At 49.2% G+C, this 24,997-nt stretch overlaps 2 protein-coding genes across 2 annotated transcripts; one reads left to right on the top strand and one right to left on the bottom strand.

Annotated features, from left to right (window-relative positions):
- Positions 1-379: 379 nt before the first annotated feature.
- MRRF (mitochondrial ribosome recycling factor) lies at positions 380-13,659 on the bottom strand. Its single transcript, XM_032708458.1, has 7 exons — positions 13,375-13,659; positions 12,408-12,606; positions 12,026-12,181; positions 10,671-10,789; positions 7,819-7,910; positions 2,110-2,269; positions 380-881 (listed from the first exon to the last, which is right to left on the bottom strand). The coding sequence occupies exons 1-7, from the start codon at positions 13,429-13,431 to the stop codon at positions 804-806; spliced, it is 861 nt and encodes a 286-aa protein (XP_032564349.1). The 5' UTR covers positions 13,432-13,659; the 3' UTR covers positions 380-803.
- RBM18 (RNA binding motif protein 18) lies at positions 13,436-24,476 on the top strand. The gene is made up of 5 exons (XM_032708459.1): positions 13,436-13,658; positions 19,275-19,401; positions 20,537-20,623; positions 22,404-22,489; positions 23,852-24,476. Exons 1-5 carry the CDS (start codon positions 13,546-13,548, stop codon positions 24,009-24,011), a joined length of 573 nt encoding a protein of 190 aa, XP_032564350.1. The 5' UTR covers positions 13,436-13,545; the 3' UTR covers positions 24,012-24,476.
- Positions 24,477-24,997: the final 521 nt, after the last annotated feature.

Here is a 24,997-nt window from a genome sequence, read left to right on the forward strand (position 1 = left end):
TCCTGCCATCACCAAGGCCGTTTGCTGCCATCAGGAAGTACCTGCTGGCAGCCAGGAGCTGAGCTGTCTGATGTGCTCAGGACCTTGTGCTGCTTCTACCTCCTCCAACCCCACAGATGTGGTGCTGGTGGCTTGCACAGGTCTTCTGTAACTGGTCAGAAGGGGCAGATAGTGGTTCTGGAAAGTTCCTGTGTTGGCTTTTTGGTTGGCTAAAGCAGTCATGCTGACAGCACTGGTTTCAGTTCTCTGCCCTGGGAACCACAGAGCCCCTGCCCACCCTGCACAGCCAGTGCTGAGCTCCCTCACCCCTTCCCAGTGGGGTAAACGCTTCCTTTGGGACATAGGAACCCAAGAGAACACACCAACCAGGACCTGGCTGTTGCAAGGCTGCTCCTCCACATCTCATTTTGACTTTATTTCAAGAAAAAATAAGTGCTGAGGGTTGTAGCAGGTTCCCCCTGCACATGTTCCTGGCTCCTCCTGGGCTGGTGGTGCAGGAGCACAAAATGGGGTGTGAGGTGAGCAGGGCAGTCCTTCCTCCTCAGCTTCCCTGGCAGCCCTTCCAGCAGCCTCCAGTCCTCCTTCTGGATGTTTTATTTCTCATTTCACCCAATTCTGTTCCCACCTGGATGAACAGCAAGCAGAGTTCCCCCCTCCCTCCAGCACTGCCTAGGTGGGCAATGGGAGCAGCCAAGGCACAGAGCTGCTCATCCCTGAGGCTGCTGCTTCCAGGCAGGGATGAGTGCTGGGGCACGTGGCAATCCATTCCTGCTCGAGGGGCAGTGTGTCCATTGGGAAGGTGTTTATCCAAGCAGCTCCTTGGTCTTTGCTGCCAGCAGCTTGTCCATCTCAGCGACAGCCTCATCTGCCATTTGCTGGATCTGTGGCAAGACAATACAAGTCAGAGTCCTGTGTGAGGGGATGCCAGAGTTTAGAGGGAAAGGAGTGACTTCAGGGCACGGCAGAGACCTGCTGGTGCTGGCACCAGAGAAGAGAGGGCTGTTCCCTCCTGCAGCACTATCAGAACACACAGGTAACAGCAGGAGCCTTAGTACGTGCCAGGAATACACACACCCAGAAACCATCTGTTTGTTTCTTGTAAAAAGAAATAAAATGGTGGTTGTCCAAGCCCTGCCCAGGGATCAGCTCTCCTGGTAACATGGGATGGACAAGGCAAGAATGTAAAAGGGATCAAGATGTGCAGGCCCTTGAGTAAGAGCAGGTAAAGGCTGGAGCACAACGGGGGTTATGCACTGGTTTCACAGGTTTATGTTCTGCTTGCTCCCAAGGTCTAATGATGACCTTTCTTCATGAGGAAAAATTTGGGTACAAGAAAAAATTCCACTGGAGATGTTACCTCTACCAGTGCAGAAAACCATCTGTCTGCTCTGGGAGAGCTGCTTCCCAACAGGATTTGGTTACAATGGCATGGCCATTTTTCCTGCTTGCACAAACACTCTGGATATCGATGTTTATTTTTGTGAGCACACAGAGAACTGTCCCAGAGCATTTGCAATGTATCTAACTTTAGCTGTTAATAAACAAACAGCTAAGAAGTAATGGCCTGCCTTCAGAGGCATCAATTCAGCAGAACACTTAGGCTTGTGCCTGAGTTTATGCCCAAGTAATTGACTTTAGTGACATCTGCTCTTAGGGAATTAGGCATGTGCTTAAGTATTTTCCTGAATTGGAGCCAAAAACTCTGGACAGAGATAATCCTGCTAGCCTTTTCATTAATAACAACTGAAACAATCCTCATTAACACCCACTGTTTGCAGTGGCACTGGGTGAGTGGCGGTACAGACATGGACAAGGATTGTTTTGCTCCCCAAATTCAGCTGGTTTGTGCAACAATTCCTCGTAGTGCAAAAGCTTTTGGGGAATGTTTTTTCCCCTGTGTCAGCCTACCATGGTTCATATCATAAATTTGGCTTTGAGATTGAAGTCCCCAATCTCACAAAGCAAAAGCAAATACAACAGCCATTGGCCAACTCCAAAAACACAGCCCATTCCCTGCCGGGTTCTCAGTGATGGAGATTTGTCAGCAAGGGCTGGGACAAACCACTGAGCTCTGAGACACCAAGATATGGCAGAAGGGAAGAAAATTACCTGCTTTTCTAGCAGATAGATGGTATCTTCTGACACTTTGCTCTTGGACTTCTTTACCTGGCTGATGCTTTTGCTTCGCACCTTTCTCAGGGCCTCTTTGGACTTGTTGGTGGCCTGCTTGGCCAGCTTGGCCAGGTTCTCCCTGTGCTCCCTGGTGACCCTAGAAACACAGGGAGAGGAAAAACACCAAAAGAAAAACAGTGTCATGTGTGGTAAAGCCAGATTTATTTTCTGTGATGGACTTTGGGTAAATGAGTGATCCTCTCTGAATGGTGAGGCCCTGGCCAGGGACACCCAAAAGCTGCTGGTGTTAGACAGACCTTGCTCTGTTTGGAGGCCCTGTGTGTCACAGGGCAGAGGGACTGAACAGCTCAGGGCACGTTTTTATTCTGCTTTGGTCCACCTGGAAAAAACAGCCACCTCTGCACAGCATCCCCAGGGCAGCAAGTCTTGAGCCTAGAACGAAAAATTTCCAGCCTGGCCCTAAGCTGGGGAACTTGGACTGAATCTTACTTGGTTTATAGTTGTTGCTGCAGTGACTGAAAGTCATGCTGAAATGTTCAGACTTTCCTTATTTCCTGCTGCCAAAGCATCTGTGGGAAAGAGGAAAAATCCAGCTCCAGACCTGAAAGATGGAACTGAAAAGTGTCATCCTGAAAAGCATAATCCTGCAAAGCTGGGAGGAAATCTTAGTTCCTGAAACTCAGATTTGCCTTCCTGCAACTGAAAAGCCTGAGTTAAGGACTGGGAAGCTACAGAGTTTATCTTTCACTCAACTTTATTCCAGCTCACCATGATCAGGATTTCCCACCAAGATGATGTGAACACCTGGTTGGACACGAGGATGCTGCTGGACATGGTCAGCCACAGGTAACTTGGCCCACCTTTAGCTCCACCTTCCCCCTAACATGGAGCCAGTTATTGCTGTGGTGCCACGAGAAAATCCTGAATTTCCCATTCCAAACTGAAAACTGCAGGTGGTGAGAAGGGTCTGACCATCAAGAAGTCTCAGGAATGGCTAGGGTGTCCCCTCAGCTCTGGTAATGCTCCAGCACCTACAGCTGATCACTGTCAACTGCTAGTGCTTAACAATAATATTTTAATAATTTTCATGGCTATTGGAGTTTCCAGGCTGCCTGGAGAGGGAAAAACCCCGGTGCTCTCGCTGAGACTTGCTAGCTCAAGGGAGATATTGCAAAATAAACATTTCACAGGAGTATTTAGAAATTGGCTGTAGCAGCCTGGGTCACCAAAACACTGGGGCTAAGACTTTTCCTGCAGAGAGCTCAGGAAATGTGGGGTGGGGGTGCCTGGGCTCTGCCCCACAGTGGGTGTGTGTTACAGGGAGGCTGTGGGGGCACAGTGGGACCCTTGTGCCAGCAGGTCCCTTCCCTGCAGGCAGGTCTCTCCCAGCAGATGTCTGCAGAGGTACTGGCCTCATGCCAGCCATCTCTATTTCATGGTGCCAGAGGGAACAGGCTTCCTAGAACCAGTTAGAAATTACAGGAATTTGGGATGGCTAGGAAAGCTGACAGACCCAGAGAGCAGCATCCCAGCCCTGGCACCCAGGGTGCCTGTCCCCTCCCTGGGAGATGGCCAGGGAATGTCACACAGAATATCCTGAGTTGAAAGGGACCCACAAGGATCATCAGTTCAACCCCTGACCCTGCCCAGGACACCCCAACAATCCCTCCCTGTCCCTGAGAGCATTGTCTAAACACTCCTGGAGCTCTGGCAGCCTTGGGGCTGCGCCCACTGCCCTGGGGAGCCTGGTCAGTGCCCAACCACCCTCTGGGGGAAGAACCTTTTCCTGAGATCCAACCTAACTCATCACATGTGGCAGGAAGCTCCCGGTCAGTACGGGCTGAGGAGCGAGCAGGGATCCTTGTGATCCTCGTGGTTTCCCTGCATCCCAACATCGGTGCCTCCGGGGCTTCTCGTGTTCGACCTCCCTGGCCAGAGCTCCCGCAGCACATTTGGAACCACCAAAGCCGGCTCACAGGCAGAGGTCCCCGTGAGGTCAGACTCTCAGGCAGCTTTTGGGCGGGGGGGGAGTCAATCCTGGCTGCTCAGCTTGGAGGGGGGAGCTGGAAATCTCTCCCATCTCCTGCTGGGTGGCGGGGGAGCCGCTCAGCGCTGGGAGCCGAGCGCAGCTCTCGAGCTGAGCCGAGCCGAGGGTATCACTCGCCTGCCCGGGGCTGCTGAGCCTTGAAGGAAATGTTTTTGTTTATGCAGCGCTGCCAGATTTCCTCTGCTTCTTGGCACGGGGTCACAGCTTTCATGCCTCCTTGTCTGTCTTTATTAACACCAATTTCTTTTTATCACCGTGCAGTGCCGGGGAGTTTCTCAGCGGGTTTTATGTTCCAGCCAGACTGTGTGTAAATTCTCAGCAATGCTACCAACAATGCCAGAAGTGGACGCTTTTCCAAGCAGATGCTGTTTCTGGTTAAGGAATCCATCAACACGAGCCAGGCCCATGGTTTCTAAGGACAGTTGTTTAATCCTGCCCCTAGATGTGGGACTTTTAAGCTGTTCTTAGGTATGTTTTCTTTTCTGTCTATAAGCCAATCCCTATTAGTAATCCCTACCCCCACTTAAAGCTAAAAAAAAGTGTGAAGTGAACTTGGGGAAGGGGTGCCAGAGTGGGGAATGAGGACAAGGTCCCCATCTGTCACCCCCGATGCCCTTCCTGCAGCTCACAGAGCAGCGGGCTCAATTCCTGCTGTTCCCCCAGGGACCAGGACAAAGCCTGGTGAATGACATGTCAGGGGGGGTCACAACACACACCATCCCACGAGTAAAATCTTTTTTTCTGCCTCCCCCAGCTCCAGTGGTTCAAGCACTGCAGCCCTTGGCAGAGCAGACCCACAGCGAGCTCGACAGGGCTCGTCTCAAAGCAAGACGTTTATCCGGGTAAGAGCAATTTCTGTATCTCAAACACGAGGAATTTCCTGTGAAGGAGAGGGATCAGTTAAAGCAAAGCAGGCTGAACTAAACACTCTGCATTCATAATTGCAGATAAACACAGGGTGCAGCATTTATTGCTCAATAAAAAGCAAGTGACAGACTCCTGACAATGAGCGAGTGCAGCTCGGAGCAGCCTTGGTGTGTTTTCAAGTGAGATTTTTTGTGTCCTTTCTCCCCATAATAGGTATTTTTGCATATTTCTTAAAGGGCAAAGGGAAAAAAAAAGCTCACAATGAGTCATTAAACTTTCAAATGAGTCATCTGGCTTTCAGTAAAACATGTGTAAAAATATTACTGATTTACAAACAATATCCAGTGTAACACAATGGGTCCAAAAAAGATGAATCTAAAAATGAGGCAATACCATAAAAGACACAAGGTCAGGTCAAATTCGGCCAAGAGATCAACCAATACAAACGTTCCCATGGCTGGTTCCTATTTTTATTTTTTAACCCCCGGAGGCTACTTTTTTATACAAATAAATATTGCCTATGCAGCGATAGCCACAGAAACAGGCGAATGCCTCGGGGAGCAGAGGGATCCTGGCAGGCAGCAGAAGTAAACACCAACCACACGAGTGTATTTTTTCTGCTGAAACGGCAGTGCAAAACCTAAACTAACAGAATAAATACTGAGAAGCAAACTCCACTTTTAAATGCTCAGCTGAAACACTCTGGAGCACAGCTGGACCTGCACAAGGCAAAATACGACACACGTGTGTCCAGCTGACAGGTCAGAGTGAGAAGTGGTTTTAATGACAGGTAAGGACAATTTGGGTTTGGTTTTATTTTTAGTGTGACTTCTATTCATGAAAGAACCAATTTCTGCAGTAACAATATCAGTATCTCTTAATTTTGGATGTGTTTGCTCAATTTCCATATCAGACGTAATTTGGGCAATTTTACTGCATCTGTCTGTCATATATCCTCTCATAAACTGTTGGAAATAATGAAAAACCTAGAATATTTTAAAGAGCAATTCAGGGATATAGTATTAAAGAGAGGCCTCTTGCAGAATTTGATTGTTTCTGGCCCCCTCTTTGCAATAGGGGGTTTTAAAAGGCTGGAACTGTCTGCTTGTCTTTTCAGTAAGTGGATGAAACTCCCAAAGACCCAGCCATGTAACTGGAGAGCAAAAAGGGACTAGAGTGCCAGTGAGGGCAGACCCACAGGGCACAGCTCCCAAAAAATCCTAACTCAGGACTTCCCAGGCTCCCAGGCAGCCAGGAAGTGACCAGGAGCAGCAACCCTGACACACCAGAGGAACACTGGAGAACACCAGGCAGAGCTTCCCTGGGAAGAGAAGACTTGTTTTCGCTCTGCAGCTCCACAGAAGATGGTGACAGACCATGCACATTTGTTTAAAAACACAGTATTTTGTTAAAGCTCCAGATCTGCAGTTTTGGAGTTTCCTCCCCTGCAATTCGTATTCAAGGATGACCCAAGTGCCCATTAACAATCAAACCACTGTGCAGCAACCCGGGAGCCTCAGCAATTATGAAGATAATGGTGCCCTCCTCCTCCTCTGCCTCCTCTCCTGAGGAATGGGGGAAGGGCAGGGAGCACGGGGAAAGAAAATCAGCAAATAGAATGATAATGTCATTGCCTCTCACCGACTGCAACGGAAAGCTGCAATTAGACTTCTCTGATGAAAATGCTCGGTAAAATTCCATAGAATTTTTTTAAAGGAGATCTAAAGCATAAGAAATACCTGGTTCATCTTTACCAAGAAGTCACCTGCTCGTGCAAGGGGTTTGTGCACTCCCTGTGTGAGAGCTGTTTGTCTTTACCCCAGGGTGTGAGTTCAGGTACAGCCACATCTGCCCAGAGGATTTGGATGCTCCATAAGGTCTAAGCACCCACAGGAACCTGTGAGCTTTCCTTGTGCCACCCAACCCTGGTGCCCCTGTGACAGGCAGTGTCTGTGCCAGTGAGTGGAGCTGCTGGGAGCCCTAATTTCACCTGAAAGGACCCCCATTCCCAGGTAGAGCCCAGTATGCTGCAGTCCAAAGCATACTAATGGATCATCAGGATGGCTTCTCCTGATCACAAACTGAAGCATGGATGCAGTGGCACCTCCTGCCTTATCCAAGGGCTGGGAGACACCTGTGATGGGTGAGGGAAGCAATGCTCATGCCTTGGCCAGAGGCAGCCTGCTTTTCCATCAGCCCCACACCAAAACTTCCATGCAGCCATCAGTTACAAAATGTGTATTAGATGAGAGGAGGGAGCAGATTTTTCAAAGCTATAAATTTCCTGCCTCTCCCTTTCACCACTTCCTTTTAGTGTTCTCTGCACCAAGGTGCTACTCATCCCTAATACTACTGGTTCACTAAATTCACTCCTGCCTTACTGCTGCTCTTTGCTGGTGTAATTCTGGGAATTTAGAGCAGGGCAACAAAGAATCAGCTCCTGGGTTAAAGCAATACAGGTTCAAAAGCCTCTGGCTCTCCTGCAAAGTGCTGCAGCCAGCAAGGACCAAGATTTCTCTGCAGGGGGAGGATGAAGAGCAAAACCAACCACCAGATGCCAAGATGTGATGACTTAGAGCTCAGGCACTCGGAAGAGGTTCCACCAGACGCTTTTAGGGGCTCAGATTTTTTTCCAGACCTGAACTTACAGCTATTTGGAAAGCAGCTGCATCAGGATATTCAGCAGTCATGCACGTTTACCCTCTGAAGGGCACTCACTGCAACCTACTGTGTTGTCTTGCATGGTGATGAGCTCGGGCAGTGATACTCACTTAGGAACTGGCACCCGAATCATCATCCCGTCCACCTCGGGGTTCAGGTTCATGCCACTCTCCCTTATAGCCTTCATAGCTGCAGCTGTGCTCTGTAAAGCAGATCAAAAGGTAAAAGGGAATTAGGAAATAATCATTCCCATATGCCAGAACTCTGTCAATAGTTGGCAATCCATCTCCATGGAACATGGAAACATTTACTTCTGTTACCAGTAAGATCAGGAAGTTACATTGGTGCAGAGAGCTTTGATCAGACCGAATGGGAAACTACGGCCACTTGTATCGGGGTAGGGGGGCACCAGGGGGGGAGAGGGGAAGGCAGACAGGCAACAACAAAAGAAAACTGTTTTGTTTCTTTGAAACTATTCGAATGGTTTGAGGCAACGCAGAGTGAAACCGCAATAAATTCCCAAGGCAGAGCCTGACTGTGGCGAAGGAGATGAAAGATTCTGAGCATTTAAAAATTCCAGCTGAATGTTTCCCACTAGAAATCACCCAGTGCCAATTCCGAAACGTTAACAAACTTAACCACTTCAGCACTACAACCTGACCACAGGACATCGGGGTGGCAGCAGATGGCTGAGAAACAGCGCCCGTGCCCAGCTCTGTGTTTATTTTACAGCTCATTACCGAGGATTAACTTCTCAAAACTCCCCTGCCACTGGCTGATGCTCTGCTCTGCTTAAAAGGTGGGGTGGCAGGTTTTCCTGGTGACTGCAAGGTGATTAAAAGGCTTTATGTCCATCCCAGGGCACAGGTTGTGCCTCTAGAGAGTGCCAGGCAGAGTTAAAGCAGAGTTTGGCCGGGAGCTCCTGCGAGGCTCTGCCAGGTCGTTTTGTTCTTGACATTGCCAAGCCCAAGGAGTTTGTGTTCCTGTGGCACTTGTGTGGTGTTTCCTACCAGGCACGATGCTATTTCTGATACTCTTTGCCATCATTAGCTTCAGCTCCAGGCTGCTGCAGTGTTTATGTCATTCAAAACGTATTTGTGAAGCTCAGATTTTGTCATCTGAGGCACAAACTAAAGCTCTGCAGATTTGTTCAGGTCCCTGACACGTGACATCACTGAACCTAATGAATGCTCTGCTGGTGTTCTGTAAGAGACAACTGCTGTCCTCTGAAACTACAAGGGCAGAGAAAACGCAACCAAAATGATCTCAGCACGCTAGGAATAAAAAGGGACAGTGGAAAGAAACACTCAGTAAAAACTGTGTTGTTTAACACAGATATTGGAGGAGGTGGAAGGAGGGGAAAATATTGTAATATTTTCCCCATCCTCTTGCAGCCCATGAAAAAAAAAACATACCTAAAAAACCAGCATCTTGTTCAGTTTTATAAATCTTGGGCAAACAGACTTTGGCCCTGCAAGTCTATGACTGTTTCATTTCTCACTCTTCAGGCACTTTTATTTTCTTCTCAATGTCATGAAGTACTGACGATATGCTGCAAATGATGACATCAAGTAATCGTGTCTGTAATGGTTTTAAAGAGTTCAGTCCATCACAGAACAGTTATGGTATAAAGCAACTGTACTGAGAGAAACAGTTCTAGTTCAAGTGACAAGTGGTCCTTTGGCTTAGAAAGCAAATGCAGGCAATGCTATACAGAGGATATTTAATTTCTCACATGCCCATTTCTCAGCCTGAGGTCCTGTTTGACACGGGGTAAGTCCTGGAGTGCCTTCCCCGGCCCTCTCAGCGTTGGCTCTGCGGGACCTCGGCGCACTCACTGATGAGGGGCCTCTGTTCTCCAGAGCCTTTGTACACTTTAAGAAACACTTAGGCATCAAGTGCCTTACACTGACCTCCTCTGAGACTTTGCTGACTTAATTAATAGGGGAAAGCCTTTGCAAAATAAATAGAGGTAAGCCCTGGCAAACCTCCAGATGTGGGTGAGATGAATCGCTGACCCTGCGCTGGCTCCTGGTCCCATTGCCTGGCTCTGCCTGTGGGAGCTGCAGGGCACCCCAAGGGCTTGATCCCCAGGTGGGATTTGCATTGCTGCCTCATTTAGGGGCAAGTCTAAGGCTCCTGCAGAAAATTAAGGGAACTTGTCTCTCACAGAAGATAACTTAAAGCACTTCATTTGTGTTCTGACCTGCAGATGCCGCCTAAGGAGGAGCTCACCAACCTCAGCAGTGCCCAGCTCGAGCTCTGTGACACCGAGCACAGCTCAGTCCCACCAGGGAGGCTCCTCAAGCTCACAAGCTCCATCAGCAGCTTCTCCCACGAGCTCTCAGGGGTGTCCCCAGCCCTGGTGGTAAGTAAGCAAGTTCCAGAGGTGTTTGATGGTGTGTCCAGCACGAATTCCAGCTACACGGCTGTTTCCGTGCCTGGCCACGTCTTCACAGGGAACTGAATTAACACAACAGGGCAGGCACAGTGTCAGAGACACGTCTGTCACTCAGGTGAGTGTGTGTGTGTGCTCAGGACTGCTGGGTGCCATAAATACATGGCAAAAGGGGAGGGCTGGCAGGACACAGGGAATCTTGTCTGTGACTTAATGTTGCTCTGCAGATCCACCTGACAGGAAAGCAGCCCCCAAAGCAAACCCCTCGCAGTGTGGCACTCACTGGATACAGCCCTGAGAGCAATCCCAGCATGGAACTCTCCTGTGACCCCTCACAGCTGCAGGTGAGCTGCTCTGTGAGCCAGGCAGGGCTGGGGAATCACTGTCAGCAGCAAAATACCCCTTCTGTTCTGTGTCAGCACAAAGTGACACAGCCCAGCCAGAGCTCCCAGCCCTGCCACGTTTGACTGATTTTGTCTAAGTGTTCCTTTGCTCAGCATCAACCTGTTTGTTCCCCTGGTAATTATCCCTTCCCACTGCCTTCAGTCACGTGTCCTTCCTTACCTCTGGAAAACTGGTCATGTTCACTATAATGAGCTGTGGTGATTTCTGTGAGATCTGCCCCAGCTGGTTCAGTGGAAACTTCCCATCTTTGGTCACCACAGTTATGTGATCCAGGGCCCCTCAAAAGAACCAAACACAGGCACTTTCAGTATGATACAGCAGTTTGCAGCAGTGCTGAAGAAAAATGCGTCTGCAGTGTCCCACTTCCCTCCTGCTTTGCAAAATATAGATGTGACAAAGGAAAAAAAAACGTGTTTATTCAGACTTCAGGTGCTGTTTGTGTTCAGGCATCCCCTGTGTATTCACAAGCTAAATATTTCAAAGCTGCTCTAAAGCACAAAAACATGAAAACAAAACTCGTGTTTGTTTTTGCTACTAGAATAGAAAAACTAAGCAGGATTGTTAAGAATGAAAAGGAAATAATTATTTTTTAATCCTTAGTATTTAAAGAAAATAAAAATGTCGCTGTAAAAATCAAGAAAAATATTGTCTTTAACTTAGCAGTGCTCTCTTAAACCCCTCTTTTTTTTTCCCCAGGTCCCCAGAGGGGTGTTGTACACTGCCTAATTTAAGGTATTCAGTTTCTCCCTGAGCTACTCTTAATCTGCTCTCTAGTTTCTGCTGCAAAATGTTAACAGGCCAAAAGGCACATGGGACAGGAGGTACTTTATCAGTAGAATTAAAAAAAATACCTATGGTTAAAATAAATAGTTAAGAGACCAAGCTACGCTTTCCAACTCCATTAAAGACAGAAGTGCCCCTGCCAGAGCTGAGGTGGTGAATGATTCAAATTTGGTCATTGTTTAATGTTAAATTTTATCCCTGCAACTTGATACACTCACAAATGCGTGAGTTCAGAGTGTTATAGTAACTGTGGCTTAGTCAAATATATTCACATTTCTTCCTAAAGCACAAAATCCACTAAGTGAAGGAGGCTTGTACAGGTCACTGCCCACAAAGACGCACGGCAAAAAAAAGTTTGCATATGCCAGACACCAGCCTGATGGCAATTTCCAAAAGGCTAATTTGATGGCAATTGGATTTTTCCTGCCTTACTGCACCATTAGCTGACAACCTGCTTCTCCATCACATCTGCAAACAGTTCAGTTAGAGACTTTTGACATCTCCCACTTACAAAAGCTATTTCCAGGAAGCTATTAGCCAAAATGGATTCTTCCTGGTCAAGCTCAGGGTGAAGAAAGCCTTTAGCTGGGATGTCAAGGCTGCAGTAACTGGGTGCCCCGTGAATAACTCCAGAAAAAGAAAATCAACTTTGAAAAAATCAGAGTTCTCCGTTACTGGGATTTGTAACCTTATTTACGGGCCACAGAGCATCACACAAGGAAGTTACCAACCTGGTGAGGTTCTAACACTGATGTTCCTGCTGAAATCTTCTTTCAGAGCTTCTATGACTGCCTGCATGTCCTCACTGGTTTCCTCCAAATTGATAATATCCTCAACTAGGGCAGCACTGATATTCACTTTGGCTTGGCTCTGCCCTTTACCTTTAGCTGCAGATTGCACAAAAAGAAAAAATTTAATTTCTATTTGTGACAACAATTAGTTGCTGCATTAGAAAGCAGACTCAATACAGAACTGAGTCTAAGATAACCCAAAGTAACTGTACTTTTTAATGATTAAAAAGCCCAGTACTTGAGCACATGTGCCAAAATATATACATATATATTATGGAGAGAGAGAGGGGTTGCAAAATCAGGAAAAAGCTGCTGTTTTTACCCTTTTTGGTAGCCAGCTGTCTGCTCAGTAGCACCTGATGGCCACACTGCCTGCAGCCCTCCAGGAGCAGGGCAGGGCAGCCCGCGGGAGCCCCTGGCAGCCCCCTGGTTAGCAGGAAGGACGAACGGTGCAGCAGGGACGGGAGAGGACGGAGCCACCTCAGTGCCAGAGCCATCATCCCAGCTCCTCTCTGACCCACCTGGAAGAGAGAAAGGCAGGGGGGCTACTGGGCCTGCTAAAAACAACCTGATTTAGGGCTTAGTGGTATGGGCACAAGGTGACAGGTCAGCGACGTGGGCACTGGGTCCGGGCATCTGCAGTGGAAAGGGCTCGGTGGTTGCCAGGTATCGGTGCCAGGCTCTGCGCATCCGTGCAGACGGGCACGGGCCTCTGGCACAAACCCCGCGGCTGCCGAGGTGGAGCAGCTCGTACAGTACCGGGTGTGGGCTGAAACTTCTGCCACACGAGGTCTGACGCCCCGCGGCTCCCCCGCACTCACGGGGTTTATTTATTCCGGCTGCCCGGGGCTGCGGGGCGTTCCTGCAGCCGCGCCAACACCGACGGGGCTCGGTGCCCGCCGGGGCGGTGGAGGGAGGGATCGGCCCTCGGTGCGCTCCGGTTCCCTGGACCCTGCTCCCCCCGATCCCGGCGCGGGGGTCCCGGGAATGCCGACCCCGCTCCCGCTCCCTGCACGTGCGCGCAGGACACGCCCCCTCGGGACCCCGCCCCTCCACATGACCCCGCCCCTGGGGACGCGCCCCGCCCCGCGCCTGGCCCCGCCCACGCCTGTCCCGCTCCTTGGGACGCGCCGGCCCCACCCGGTCCGGCCCGGCCGCTCCCCGGGGGCCCTGCGGAAGGCTGGGCTGGGAACCGAGGATCGATGGGGGAGCGGGGATCAGCCGGGGGCCGATGGGCAACCGGGGGCGGCGGAGGGGAGAAGGAGGGCGGGCGCCGCCGCCTCGCTCACCGTCGCGCGGCCCTGCGCGTCCCGGCCAACGTCATCGGCGTGCGCGCGTGACGTCATAGAGCGGCGCCAAGGGCGGGGCGAGGCCTGCGCGGCCCCGCGGTGGCGGCGAGAGCGGGACGGGCCTGGCCCTCGGACCGACCCCGGACAGACCCCGAATCGACCCCCGCGGCCATGGAGCCGGGCCGCCAGGCGCTGCCCCTCGAGAACGCCTCCATCCTGTCCGAGGGCGCGCTGCAGGACGGGCACCGCCTCTGGATCGGCAACCTCGACCCCAAGATCACCGAGTGAGTCACCGCCCCCCGGTGCCCCCAGGAACGGGACCGTCTCCCCCCTCCAGCAGCGCAGCGCCCCGGGCCACGTGTGCGCTGCCTGGCCCTGCCCTGCCCAGCCCTGCAGCCCCCGGGGCTCAGCCCCAGCACTGCCGTGCCCCCGGTGCCAGCGGCTCTGCGGGGCGTGAGGCTCGTCACCCCGGTTTGGGTGCCCCAAACCAGCTGGTACAGGCTGGTACAGCACCCCCAGCTCCTGCCTGTGCCCTCTGTAAGGGGTGACAGCCGCCCACTGGAGCGGTCCCCGAGTCCCCCCGGCACTGAGGAGCAGCCCGTGGGGGGGGGATGTGTCTGGGGTGTCTCCAGAGGGGCTCAGAGGCAGGTCCTTAACCCCTGCAAACAGCATCCCCCGAGGCACTGCTCGGGCTGGGAGCCCAGGGGATGAAAATATCCTTGTTCTCTAAACTGGGGAAGTGGTGGAATATCACGTTAGAGACTTTCAGGGTGACAGTGGCCAAACAACGGTAAAACAGGACACAGCCCTGGAAATCATAACCCAGAGTGGTTGGGGTTTGTTGGGAAACGAGGGTGGGCAGAGGAGATCTCATATCCCCTGTATCACACAGGGGCCTGGTTTTGTTTTGCTGGATGTGGGCTGAGCAGAGGGGAGTTTCTGAGTGACGAGGTGGGAGTGGTGGGGCTGCTGTGCTGGGTAACTGCACACATCAAACACGTGTCTGTGCAGTTTGTGTTTTCCCCAGGCTACAGATAATTATCTCCTGAGCAAACACAACATTTGAACAGCTAAATTGTCAAGGGAATGTAATGTGCTGTCCAATATTTGGATGGTGTGCTGTGAAATCAGTAGGTTGTATTAAAAAGAAAAAAAAGACACAAACCAAAACAATTTGGAGTTTACACACTCCTGAGAAACAAGCATTTTTGATTAACTATTGTGTGTGTCTGTCATGGAATACTTTTCCTTCCTGGTCCTTTTTGTGTGTGTGCAGGTGCTGGGGTTTTATTCTGAGTGTGGTTCATCTGAGCAGAGCAGTTCCCTAATAGCCCCTAAATGGGATCATTAATGCATTGTGCTGTTCAGCCATTCAGCTCTGGGAGGTTTCTGCATTAATTACCATTTTTATCCCACTCCCAGCTCTGTTACTCTGGTTTGTCCACATTCACTGACCATGTAAAATTAGATACAGGAATTCCTGAGGGTGTTGTTTGCTGGGTCCTCAAGGATTCAGGAGCTGGTTTGGTGTGAGGGTCGGAGCAGTGAGTCTAAGTGCATTGGGCCCTTCACTTCCCAGGGTGATCCTGGGAAGTGCAGGTTGTTCCTCTGAATTTCAGCCAGACAAGTGGTAGTTTTATATGGCAGAATTCACCGTTTTCATCACCTGGCTGAACTGAGTTTGGTGGTTTCATTCCCCAGGGTCCTCGAACCTTGAGTGCTTCCAGGCTCCTAAATGTTTCAGGTTTGCCTGGTGATGAGTGACAGTGCTTGTTGCTTATTTCAGGCTTTGTAACCCTGCTTTTGGTTTTGCTTTAAAAATGGCTTTTCTCTCCTGAAAATTGTATTATACCTCCATTTCCTTGTGAATAAAAGAGGAGGAAGTTCCTTTTAACACGTTGTCAGTGTAGAGAGAAAGTGTGTGGTCCTATATGAGGTCAATAAGTTTCTGTAAGTCATCTTGCCCTTTATTCTCTTATGCTCATAGCTGCTCATCTCAGTTACCCTTGTTGAGGTTACTGCTCACGTGACTGAATCACTTCTCTGAAAAATAAATAGCTCTTTCTTCGTTTGCTGCTTTTGTCTGTTTTTTAGGAGAGTAGCCTTTTTTGTTTCTGTGCTGGGTTTGCTTAGGACAGAGTAAGGTTGGTTGAGTTGTTGGCGGAGTTTAATAAGTGGTTTTGACACTCTCAAGCAGAAATGAGTTCAGAAAGTCTTGAATCAATCCAAGGCTTCCATTTAAAGAGCAAACTGCAGCTGCAGTCAAGTGCTGGGGAGTTAAAAAGTAAGGTACACGTTGGAGCACAAGCTGCAGGAACAGGAATTTATAGATGTAGGGCTGCCCACAAATTACAGCCTGGGACCTGATGGGTTTTGGGGGATTATTTGGGGGGTTATTGGGCAACTGTGACTCAGCTGGGAGTACTGACATACCCTGTGCACTGGGTTAGGGTGGGTCTCCTGGTGGGCATTGCTCCTTGCTGGTGATGTTTGTGGGTGACTTCTTTTATCCAGCATCCTTAAAGGACTGCCTGCCTGTGGAAGGAGATGGTATTAGGAGTCTCCTGGGAGTGTTTTTAGCAGCTGGAAGGAGGTGAGCTGGCACCAGGGGACCTCCCAACTGTTTGTGACATAGGACTTCTGGTGCTGAATAATAAGCCCTGTGGGGTCTGCCAGGGCAGAGTGATCCCTGCTGTGGGGTCTGCCAGGGCAGAGTGATCCCTGCTGTGGGGTCTGCCAGGGCAGAGTGATCCCTGCTGTGGGATCTGCCAGGGCAGAGTGATCCCTGCTGTGGGGTCTGCCAGGGCAGTGCACGAGGAGAGCAGCAGGTGGTTGGTTCTGGTTGGGTGTCCTGAGGAAGGAAACCATAGATCCCCCTCACCATCGCTGGGGGCACTGCCTGGTGCAGTGTTTGTCCCCCGGCTGCACAGCAGGGCAGGGGTTGTGCTGTGGTTCAGCTCTTTGATCCCATCACCCCTTAGTGCCCCCATCCCATGGGGCAAAACCACGTAGTTTAGTTACGTCTCCGTGTGACAAGTGGGGCAGAAGTGCCTCCTCTGCCCATTCCTGTTTGCAAAGCCCTCTGAGACTTCACAGCGTTTGGGGCAGGCAGGGATTTCGTTTTCAGCTCTCTGGTCACACACACCTATTATCTGGTTTCCCGTAGCCTTTGAATGACCATTCATTTTCCACGGGGGGTGAAATAAGCGGGTGTTCGACTTCCTCGGGCCGCTGTGCTGCTTGTCGAGGATCCCATCTTGATGAGTCTCACCTAGAAAACAATGTGTGCACAAGTTGTTGTTGCAGCCCCCCGCCGGGTCCCAGTGGGGCAGAATTCCTCGCAATAATGGCTTTCGCATGTGGCCCGGTCCCCGCGCGGGCTCCTCGGGACAGCATTGTTCGGAGGAAGCCTTGCCTGCGTCTGAATAGCGCTGGGGGTGCCAGGAGGAAGAGAGGAGGAAAGGGAAATGGGGGAGCTGCTGGTTTGTGTCGCATCCATATCAGATGACAGGAAGTGGGGATGGAGGGTGGCCGCGGGATCTGCGCGGGGCCACGGCTGTGCCAGCACCCCCCGGCTCTGCACGGCCCACGGGGTTGCCATAGCAAAGCTTTTTGTGTGGTCTCACTTCTTTTTTTATTAAGGCTTCGGGGTTTCCGTGGCTGGTCTTCCTTCAGTACTGAAGTCCTGGAGAACTGCTTGTCAAGTTACTGTTAATGCCCTCAATATTTTAGCAATACAAATCATAGTCACAGCCTGAAACATTTAGTTGTACAAGAGCTCTGAGCTGTTCCATGGAGAGTAGGTGACCTGCAGTTGTAGGTTTGCAATTGCAAATTGCATTTGCATCCTCTTCAATTTAAATAAAATAGATGACACAAGTTGCTTCTAGACTCTTAATGAAGTTTGTTTTCAAGGAGCAACTACCACCTCCCTGCTAAGAAAGTGTTATTTGAATGCAGAGATTCACAGAAGAAAACAAACCATGAGGAATTCCTTTTGGTAGGACAGCTACAGGGTTTTGTTGGTGCTAAACAGAACACAGGGGAGAATCCTCCTTGCCTTTCCCCTGCCTCTGTAATGGCCAGAAGGGGAACAGCATTCTGGTGATAGGGACTTTGTTTCCATCCCGCTGAAATTCCAAGGGCTTTTTTCAGCAGTATGTTTACAGAAGCAAACCTGAGGTGCGTTTCCGTATTTTGGAGGCTGCTGTGTAACCATCACCTTTTTTTTTCCTGCTCTTTTCTGTCCCCCTTGCCTTCTGAGCACAGACTGAGGGTTCCTAGGCTTCTTGGAAGACCATGCACTTCACGTGTATTCTGAAGGATGTAGGAAGCCTCCCATAAGCAATTCCAGTGTGTGTGCTCTCCTGGGAGACAGCCTGGCCCTCCCGCGCTGCTCGTCTGTGCACACGCTGCACCTTCACCTCTTTAAAAGTGCACATCCTGAATGTCCAACGAGACCCATCCTGTGGGATGACTCACATTCCTGGAACTTTCTTGCCTGGCTCCTGAAGCTTAACAAAGGGCTAAAGCCCTTTTCAGACATCCTATCAGGCTTTATTAGGAAAAATGCTATCTGCCCTTCCCATCTGGACTGTCCCTGGAGTTGCCTGGTGCACTTGGCTGGCTTGGGCCACTACTGAGCATTCGTGTCTGGACATGGAAGGTTTCATCCAGTGCCTGGTGCTCCATGGGCACTTGGTGTTATCCTGGTAGGCTTTCAGAGCACTGAGTGTTACCTTAAACACTGAAAATTGGGCTTAGACTACTTGGCTGTCTAACAAACGCTGTACAGCTCTTGGGAGGTGAGTCCTGACTAAGACACCCTTAATAAACAATTAAATAACTCTTAAATGCCAGGGATGGGGTCAGACAGTGAAGTAGCAACTTTCCTCCCAGGTCAGCCAGTGTTGTTAAACACTTCAGTCCCAAGGAACCAAAAAAGCTGCAAAGAACTTTCAGGATCAGATGTGGCCGAAACAGCAAATGTGCTCCTTGTTTTAAGTTGCTCCATGCACTAGATACTAAGCAGACAGACTTACCCTGGCTTTCCCCAGTTTTATTGGAAACAGCACACAATCCCCACTGGATGGCAGGAAGATAATTGGCTAAAAAAGTGTCTGACTTCCATGAGCCTGTCACTGAAAAGCTGTCTGAGCCAGAAGCACTGGCAGATTTAGCCTGGTTGATAGTGAGGGCTGTCTGGTGCCCTTTTTTTTTTGAGATGTATTGGCAATTCCTGGTTTGTTCTGTTTATTCTTCTGTCTTCCTGCTTCCCCAGCTCTGCCAGGCGAGTGTGGCTGCCTGTCTGTGTGCCCTGGCCATGTCCTTGTCAGTGCACTGGTATTGGCACAGGGAAGGGATGGGACTGGCACTGCTTGTACAGGGAGTGGGAGGGCAGCAGGAATAGCAGGACCCTGAGGGACTCAAGTGCTGTGGACTGTGGGCTTGGAATACTTGTGCTGGTAGAGGAATTCAGGGGATGGAGCTTCAGGTGGTTACATCAGGGCTAGAGGGGGGGAAACATAGTGGTTATGCTTCAAAGTAGGTGTGATTTAGAGAAGCAGAAGGCAAAACCCTCCCAGACCCTCAGGAGCCATTGCATAATTGCCCAAAAGCCAGCTATTAATAGATGTTCTGTATGCCCTTCAGCTGGCTCTGCTGGGAGGCAGCTTTGTGCCTTGGGGTTTTGGAGAGGCACTGATAACACCACTCAGAGCTCTGGATGCTGGAGGGGTGCTGTGCAGGGCACCCCCCTCTGCAGGGATTTGGGAATATGTGTATGACACAGCTGAACAGCTTCTGTGACCGAGTGTGAACTGTGTGTGTTGGGGGTTCCTCTTTATCTCCTCACTTTCAGTGTGATAAAAGATGTCATGAATGTCTTCTCTCCCTTTCAGATACCACCTTCTGAAACTCCTTCAGAAGTTTGGCAAAGTAAAGCAATTTGACTTCCTCTTTCACAAGTCTGGTGCTCTGGAAGGGCAGCCAAGGGGTTACTGTTTTGTGAACTTTGAAACCAAACAGGTAAGTTGCTTTTATCTAAAGTTCGGATGGTTTCTTTCCCCTCCTTTTTTTTTTTTTTTTAATATTAATTTAGAGCTACAGCAGGAAGGGATAAATTCAATACCTTGTCTGCCCAAACCCGTGGACTCTGACAGCTCCACTCTGTCACAGCCACTTTGTGACTGCTCCTGGAAGTAACAAATACTGATTTCCTTTCTCCTCTGTGGTCTTTCCCTGAGTCCTGCTTTCTAGTGCTTCTCAGAAAGGGGCAGTTCTTTGGCCCACTTTTGCAGTGAGCTCATGGAGTTGCACTGTGGACACGATCCACACCTTGAACCAGCCTGCCAGACCACCTGAAATCCAGAACTGCTCTGGAGTCCTCCTGGTTTTAATTTTGGCTTCATGAAAGCACAAACCCCAGCTTATACAACATGACACATCTGCAGCATCCTGGAGTGAGCTGCCCTTAGCTCTCCATTTGGGCTTCTAAGTCTTGTTTCAAATCAAAATTTCAAGTCATGCTCCCCAGCAACATCAGAGTTGTAGTTGTTTTGTCGTAATTCTGCTGGAATTGTCCAAAAGTTAGGAAGAAGAGCATGTTTGGAGGTTGCTTGTGGCTGTATGACCTCAGTTGCTGACAAGGATGTCAGAAGACCCCTGACACTCTGGATTACCTCTAGAAAATTATTCACAGCAAAGTGGAGCAGCATTGCAACATAAATCTTCAGCTGCTGTGAGTCAGGTTTTATGGGAGTGTCCCAAAGCTGCTGAGAACAGGACTGAGTGGATCATTCCCCAGTGCCCACGAACAGGATCTGGAATGAGCATAGATAGGTGTTAATGAGACACATGTAGTCACTGTAAAGAGCCACAGTATTTTCTCCTGTAGCATAAACTCCCTCTGAATGCTGTATTTTCCCCATTTCCTCCCCCCAAACGAGTCTGAGGATAAAGCAGTAATGCTGCTAAGTCTCTTTACTCAGATGTTGGGGTCTTCCAGAGGTATCCCTGGACTGGGACACAACGGGGTGGACTCTCTTTGCCCTCAGAGAGAGGCACTTACAGTGGGCTGGTTAACGGAGAAAAAAGTCTCTGTGCACGTGAGTGGGTTTTGACTAAAGGCTTGGTTTGTTTATGGAACTGTCTTCCCGTGCAGGAAGCAGAGAAGGCGATCCAGTGTCTCAATGGGAAGCTGGCCCTTTCCAAGAAGCTGGTGGTGCGGTGGGCACACGCACAGGTCAAGGTGAGCGGCTCCTGCAGACAAGAACTGCTTCTGCTCTGCAAAACCGAAACACTTGAACGTTAAGGAACAATTCTTATCAGAGGTGTATTGGACTGGCAGGGCAATTTCACTGTGTTCTGGGAAATAACTTGTGGAGTTGATGTTAACAATGTACAGCTTCTCTTTTGTACCATGCTGTGCTGGATTAGCTGTGGGTGAGGACAGGCCCTTTAGCCTGCTGTTCTTTGTGAGGGGATTTCTGATCAGAGCAGTGTGAACACATTACTTCTATAAATGTCCATGTTTCACTCTTCCCAAACTTCATGAATAATTGGCTGCAAGTTTGAATCCTTCCCATTGTGGTTTTGCTCCCTTTTGGGATAGCAGAGGTATGGAAATTCCCAATTACCGGTAACTGTGTTACTTTGTTTCACTTCTGAAAGCACTTACGTGGCAGGAGTTTTAATTAGTTTTGACTTTGAAGTAACATATTTCACATCTAAGCTAAATATCCTTTTATTGCTCACTCTGCCACATAAACAATCAAGTTTTTAACTTAGTAGCTTCTGGAACACCCTTGTTTTAATTTTTTTTTTAATTCTCGTTTCTCCTACAGTTATTTACTATCTCATATTTGATAAAGCAGTTCATTTTTAATAAATTTCTTTGAAGATAAACCAATTCTGGGGGAGGCAGAGGAGAGCTGTTTGTTGCTATGTTCCTTTGGGGAGTTTCCTTTTAGCACATGTTGATTATCCTACAAGCAGCTTTCTACTCTCTCCTATCAAATGTATTAGTGCATCTGTTTTGGATGCTAAAAAACCAAACCAGGTATCTTCCTGGGAGGAAACCATGTTGTTTTAATTACTGACTTCAAGGGCTCTTGTCAGCACATCCAAGCTGGTGCAAATCCTGTCTCCATTTTCTGTAGCTCCTGGAGTGCCACGTGCTTCCAGATGCCTGGGGAATGATCAGGCCATAGAAGGAGTTTGAGGAGTGAGTGTCTGCTCAGCTGGAGCTGAGCTGGGCAGCTCTGGGCCTGGCTGGCCAGGCTCTGGGGAGGAACATGCCTAAATAATCACTTTGGTGCACATGGCATTTTCTAATCCCTCCGTGGAAAGATTTAACAGCACAAAACTTGGGCTTATTGTAACAAGTGTTTGTTTTAGACGAGATCAGCACAAGACAGGCAGTTTTGAGATGAGTGGCCAAGGCTCACCAGACACTGTCGGTTTGAGCAGCTCTGCTGAAAACCAAACCTGACTCTGTGCCAAGCGAAATAAGGAAGCAGAACACTGCAAATAGTTCAGGAGGCCTGTTGCCCACAGAGATGACAGACTCACAAGCTGCTTTCCACAGAAAGGAGGTGGTTCCTAACTGGTCTTTTTTATTTTTGCCCCCTTGTTTCCTCACAGCCCCGCCTGATTCCGTGCACTCGTGTGCTTGGGTCACCTTCTGGCTCTGCACACGAAGAGCAGAGCAAGCAGAACAGTAGTTAGTTACCTTAAGATTTACCATCTTTGCTTCCTGCCTTATGTAGAGGGGAACAAGAAGTGACAGGATAAGGTTTAAGGATCCATAGTACAACGCACATAACTGGTATCAAGAGTCTACATTCCCTGCTGGTACAAACCAAACATTGTGGTCGGGCTTTGTTTCTGTGCTTGGCCACTCAAATCCTTCCTAGCCAAAGCTTCACAAACCCCGAGGTGATGTTAATCCAGCTTTAAAGTGTACCTGTGGGGAAATGTTTCTTTGTTCCTGATTCCAGCTGGCTCAATCCCTGCTCTCTTCCTTGCAGAGATATGATCACAACAAAAACGAGAAGATCCTTCCAATCAGTCTGGAGCCGTCGTCCAGCACGGAGCCGCCCCAGTCCAACCTAAGGTAGGAGGTGGGGTGGGTGAGAGGTGACCCAGCTGTGGGGCTGGCAGGGAACCAACTTCTTCCATTTCAGTAAGATTAAGATTTAGAGCTGTTGGCATTGTTTGTGCTAAAATTCTAATGTGGCAGAAGAGCTGTTTTTTGGAAAGGCAGCTGCTGTAACTCATTTAATGTGGGACATTTTAGACTGGAAGTTTATTTTCCAACATGCAAAGCTACTTGGGCAGTGGGAAGGAAAAGAAATGAGGAGAGGAATTGGGAATGTGTAGCATTCCAGCTCCTTTGGCCAGAATATGCTTTGGACTTCATGTGGATTTCAGTGAGGGGGTTTGTGCTGGACTGATTTGTTTCAGCAAAATGCTTATGAGCAGAAATTTCTACTGTAGTGGCAGAAGATTAAAACAAAGTCACAAGTAGTATTTAACATAAAACTAATTTATTTTATTTGTTTTTTCTGGTGTTAGGGCTGTAAGTCTTTGTCTGTGGGATGTGATAAATTCCAACCCTTGCATTTACCTAAAGCACATAGTGCTGCTTTGCTAATTCTCAGTATGGCTGAGAGAGTGTGTGGTTTTCCTCTGTGTTGTGTCAGTGGAACCCTGTAAGGAACCAGGACCAGATTAATGCATTAGCCTTCAGATAAAATGAGCTTGGAATTCAGAAGGAACAGGCTAGGAAGCAAGGAGCAGAGGGGTTTGAGTCATGCAGATTGCTAGTTGCATCAGTGGCACAAAGGGGTTGTTCTAGTGAGGATGGATGGTGCAAGAAGCCACAGCGGGGAAGGGAACATTGCTCAGTCCATATCCAACAGAGGATACTGAATAACAAAAGTCCTAGGAATTTGGGGTGTAACCTAGGATAGCTTCTCCCTTTGGGATAAACCCTGCTAATGCTGAAATAATGTTTCTTCCTGACCTAATTAGAGTCTGGGGTTTTCCCATCCCGAGCAGGCTGTAGCTGGGAGGAAGTCTGGCTTTCATTTCTGTGCTGTTCCCAGCAGCCTGCTCGGGGCTGTGCTCTGCTGCACATGCTCAGACCTCCTGAAGTGACATCATTTCACATGGAGTAGGAAGCCTTGTCGTGTTCTTGCCTCAGCGTCCTCAAGAAAGTGCTGAGTAGGTGCAGGGGCCGTTACTTTGTGGTGCTGTGATGTATCTTGGAGGAGCAAATCCGTGCTGAGGGTTGAAGTGCAGCAGTGTGGGCTCTGAGCAGTGTGTTCCTGCCTCGCTGAGGATGCAGCAGTGGGGCTGCCTGGCCCCTCCTCGTGTGATGAGTATTCGTGTGTCAGCAAAATCTCTAGATTGCTGTAGTCTGATTTCATGCTAAGATCAAGCTCAGTCTCTCTTCTGCTTTTTCTCTTTCCAGTGTCAGTGCAAAAATAAAGGCCATTGAAGCCAAGCTGAAAATGATGGCAGAAAACCCCGATGCAGAATATCCTGCAGCACCTGTTTATTCTTACTTCAAACCACCCGATAAGAAAAGGACTACTCCTTACTCCAGAGCTGCCTGGAAATCCAGAAGATGATGCTTTAGGAGCGAGTGATGGTAGCAAGAAACACTGCTTTGTATACGTGGAGTGCTCCAGTGCTTTTGTACTTTGTAGAGTGGGAAGGACGCTGGCACCTGAGCAGGGCACGGCTGGGCAGACACAGCCTGGCCCACCTGAGGGGCTGCAGCCCCTGCCAGAGCAGCTCACAGCTGAAGGCTGTTCAGAGAAGTAGGTTCCCCTCAAAGCCTCTGATGAACACGCAGACAACTTCTCGTTAGCGTGCATTCATTAGCCAGATTAGAAACAGTAACCAGCGTACGGAGCAAAGCACATCCAAAAATACTCCATTTAACTGATTACTTTTTAAGTATTTTTGAACAAAAAAGTATTCCGGTTCATGTTTTAATGGAGGGGAAGCACTTGGTTTTGATTAACATGTTGTAGTTACCATGGAAAACTTTTTCATCTCAATAAAACTCATTTTAAATAGATTTTACAACACTTCTAGTGACTGTGCATGCAATATTTTATATGCACCAGAGCCAGTTGATTTTGCATTTTGATTTGCAGACTTCACAATGTTACTTCAGGATGTGATATCCTTAGGCTAATGACACAGCACAAGTATTTTCAGTGTCATTTAGGTTGTAGGTGTGTGCCTCTGTGTAGGAATTGGTGTATTTACACACCACTGATGTGCTGTGCCCTGAGCTTCAGAGTTTGTGTTCAGTGATCCCCATCAGTGGTAGCTCCTCTTGAGCCAGATGTGACAACATGAGAGTAACTGCAGCCTCTGAGACACCTGCCAAGCCCGTGACCTCAGTGTTTGCCCCCCGTCCAGCCCAGCTTTGGTTTCCACTGGCTGGTAAAGGTGGTCAGCTGCCCCTTGGTGTGTTTGTGGTGAACTGGTTCTGCTGTTAGCTGGGATTACCTGCCCCAGGGACTGAATCCACAGGTCTGATGGATGGCTCTGGATCTGATCTGCAGCTCATTTTCTCCCTAAATATCTGCAAAATAGAAGT

Source organism: Chiroxiphia lanceolata, chromosome 21 (genome assembly GCF_009829145.1).
Source record: "Chiroxiphia lanceolata isolate bChiLan1 chromosome 21, bChiLan1.pri, whole genome shotgun sequence".
Lineage (NCBI taxonomy): Eukaryota > Metazoa > Chordata > Aves > Passeriformes > Pipridae > Chiroxiphia > Chiroxiphia lanceolata.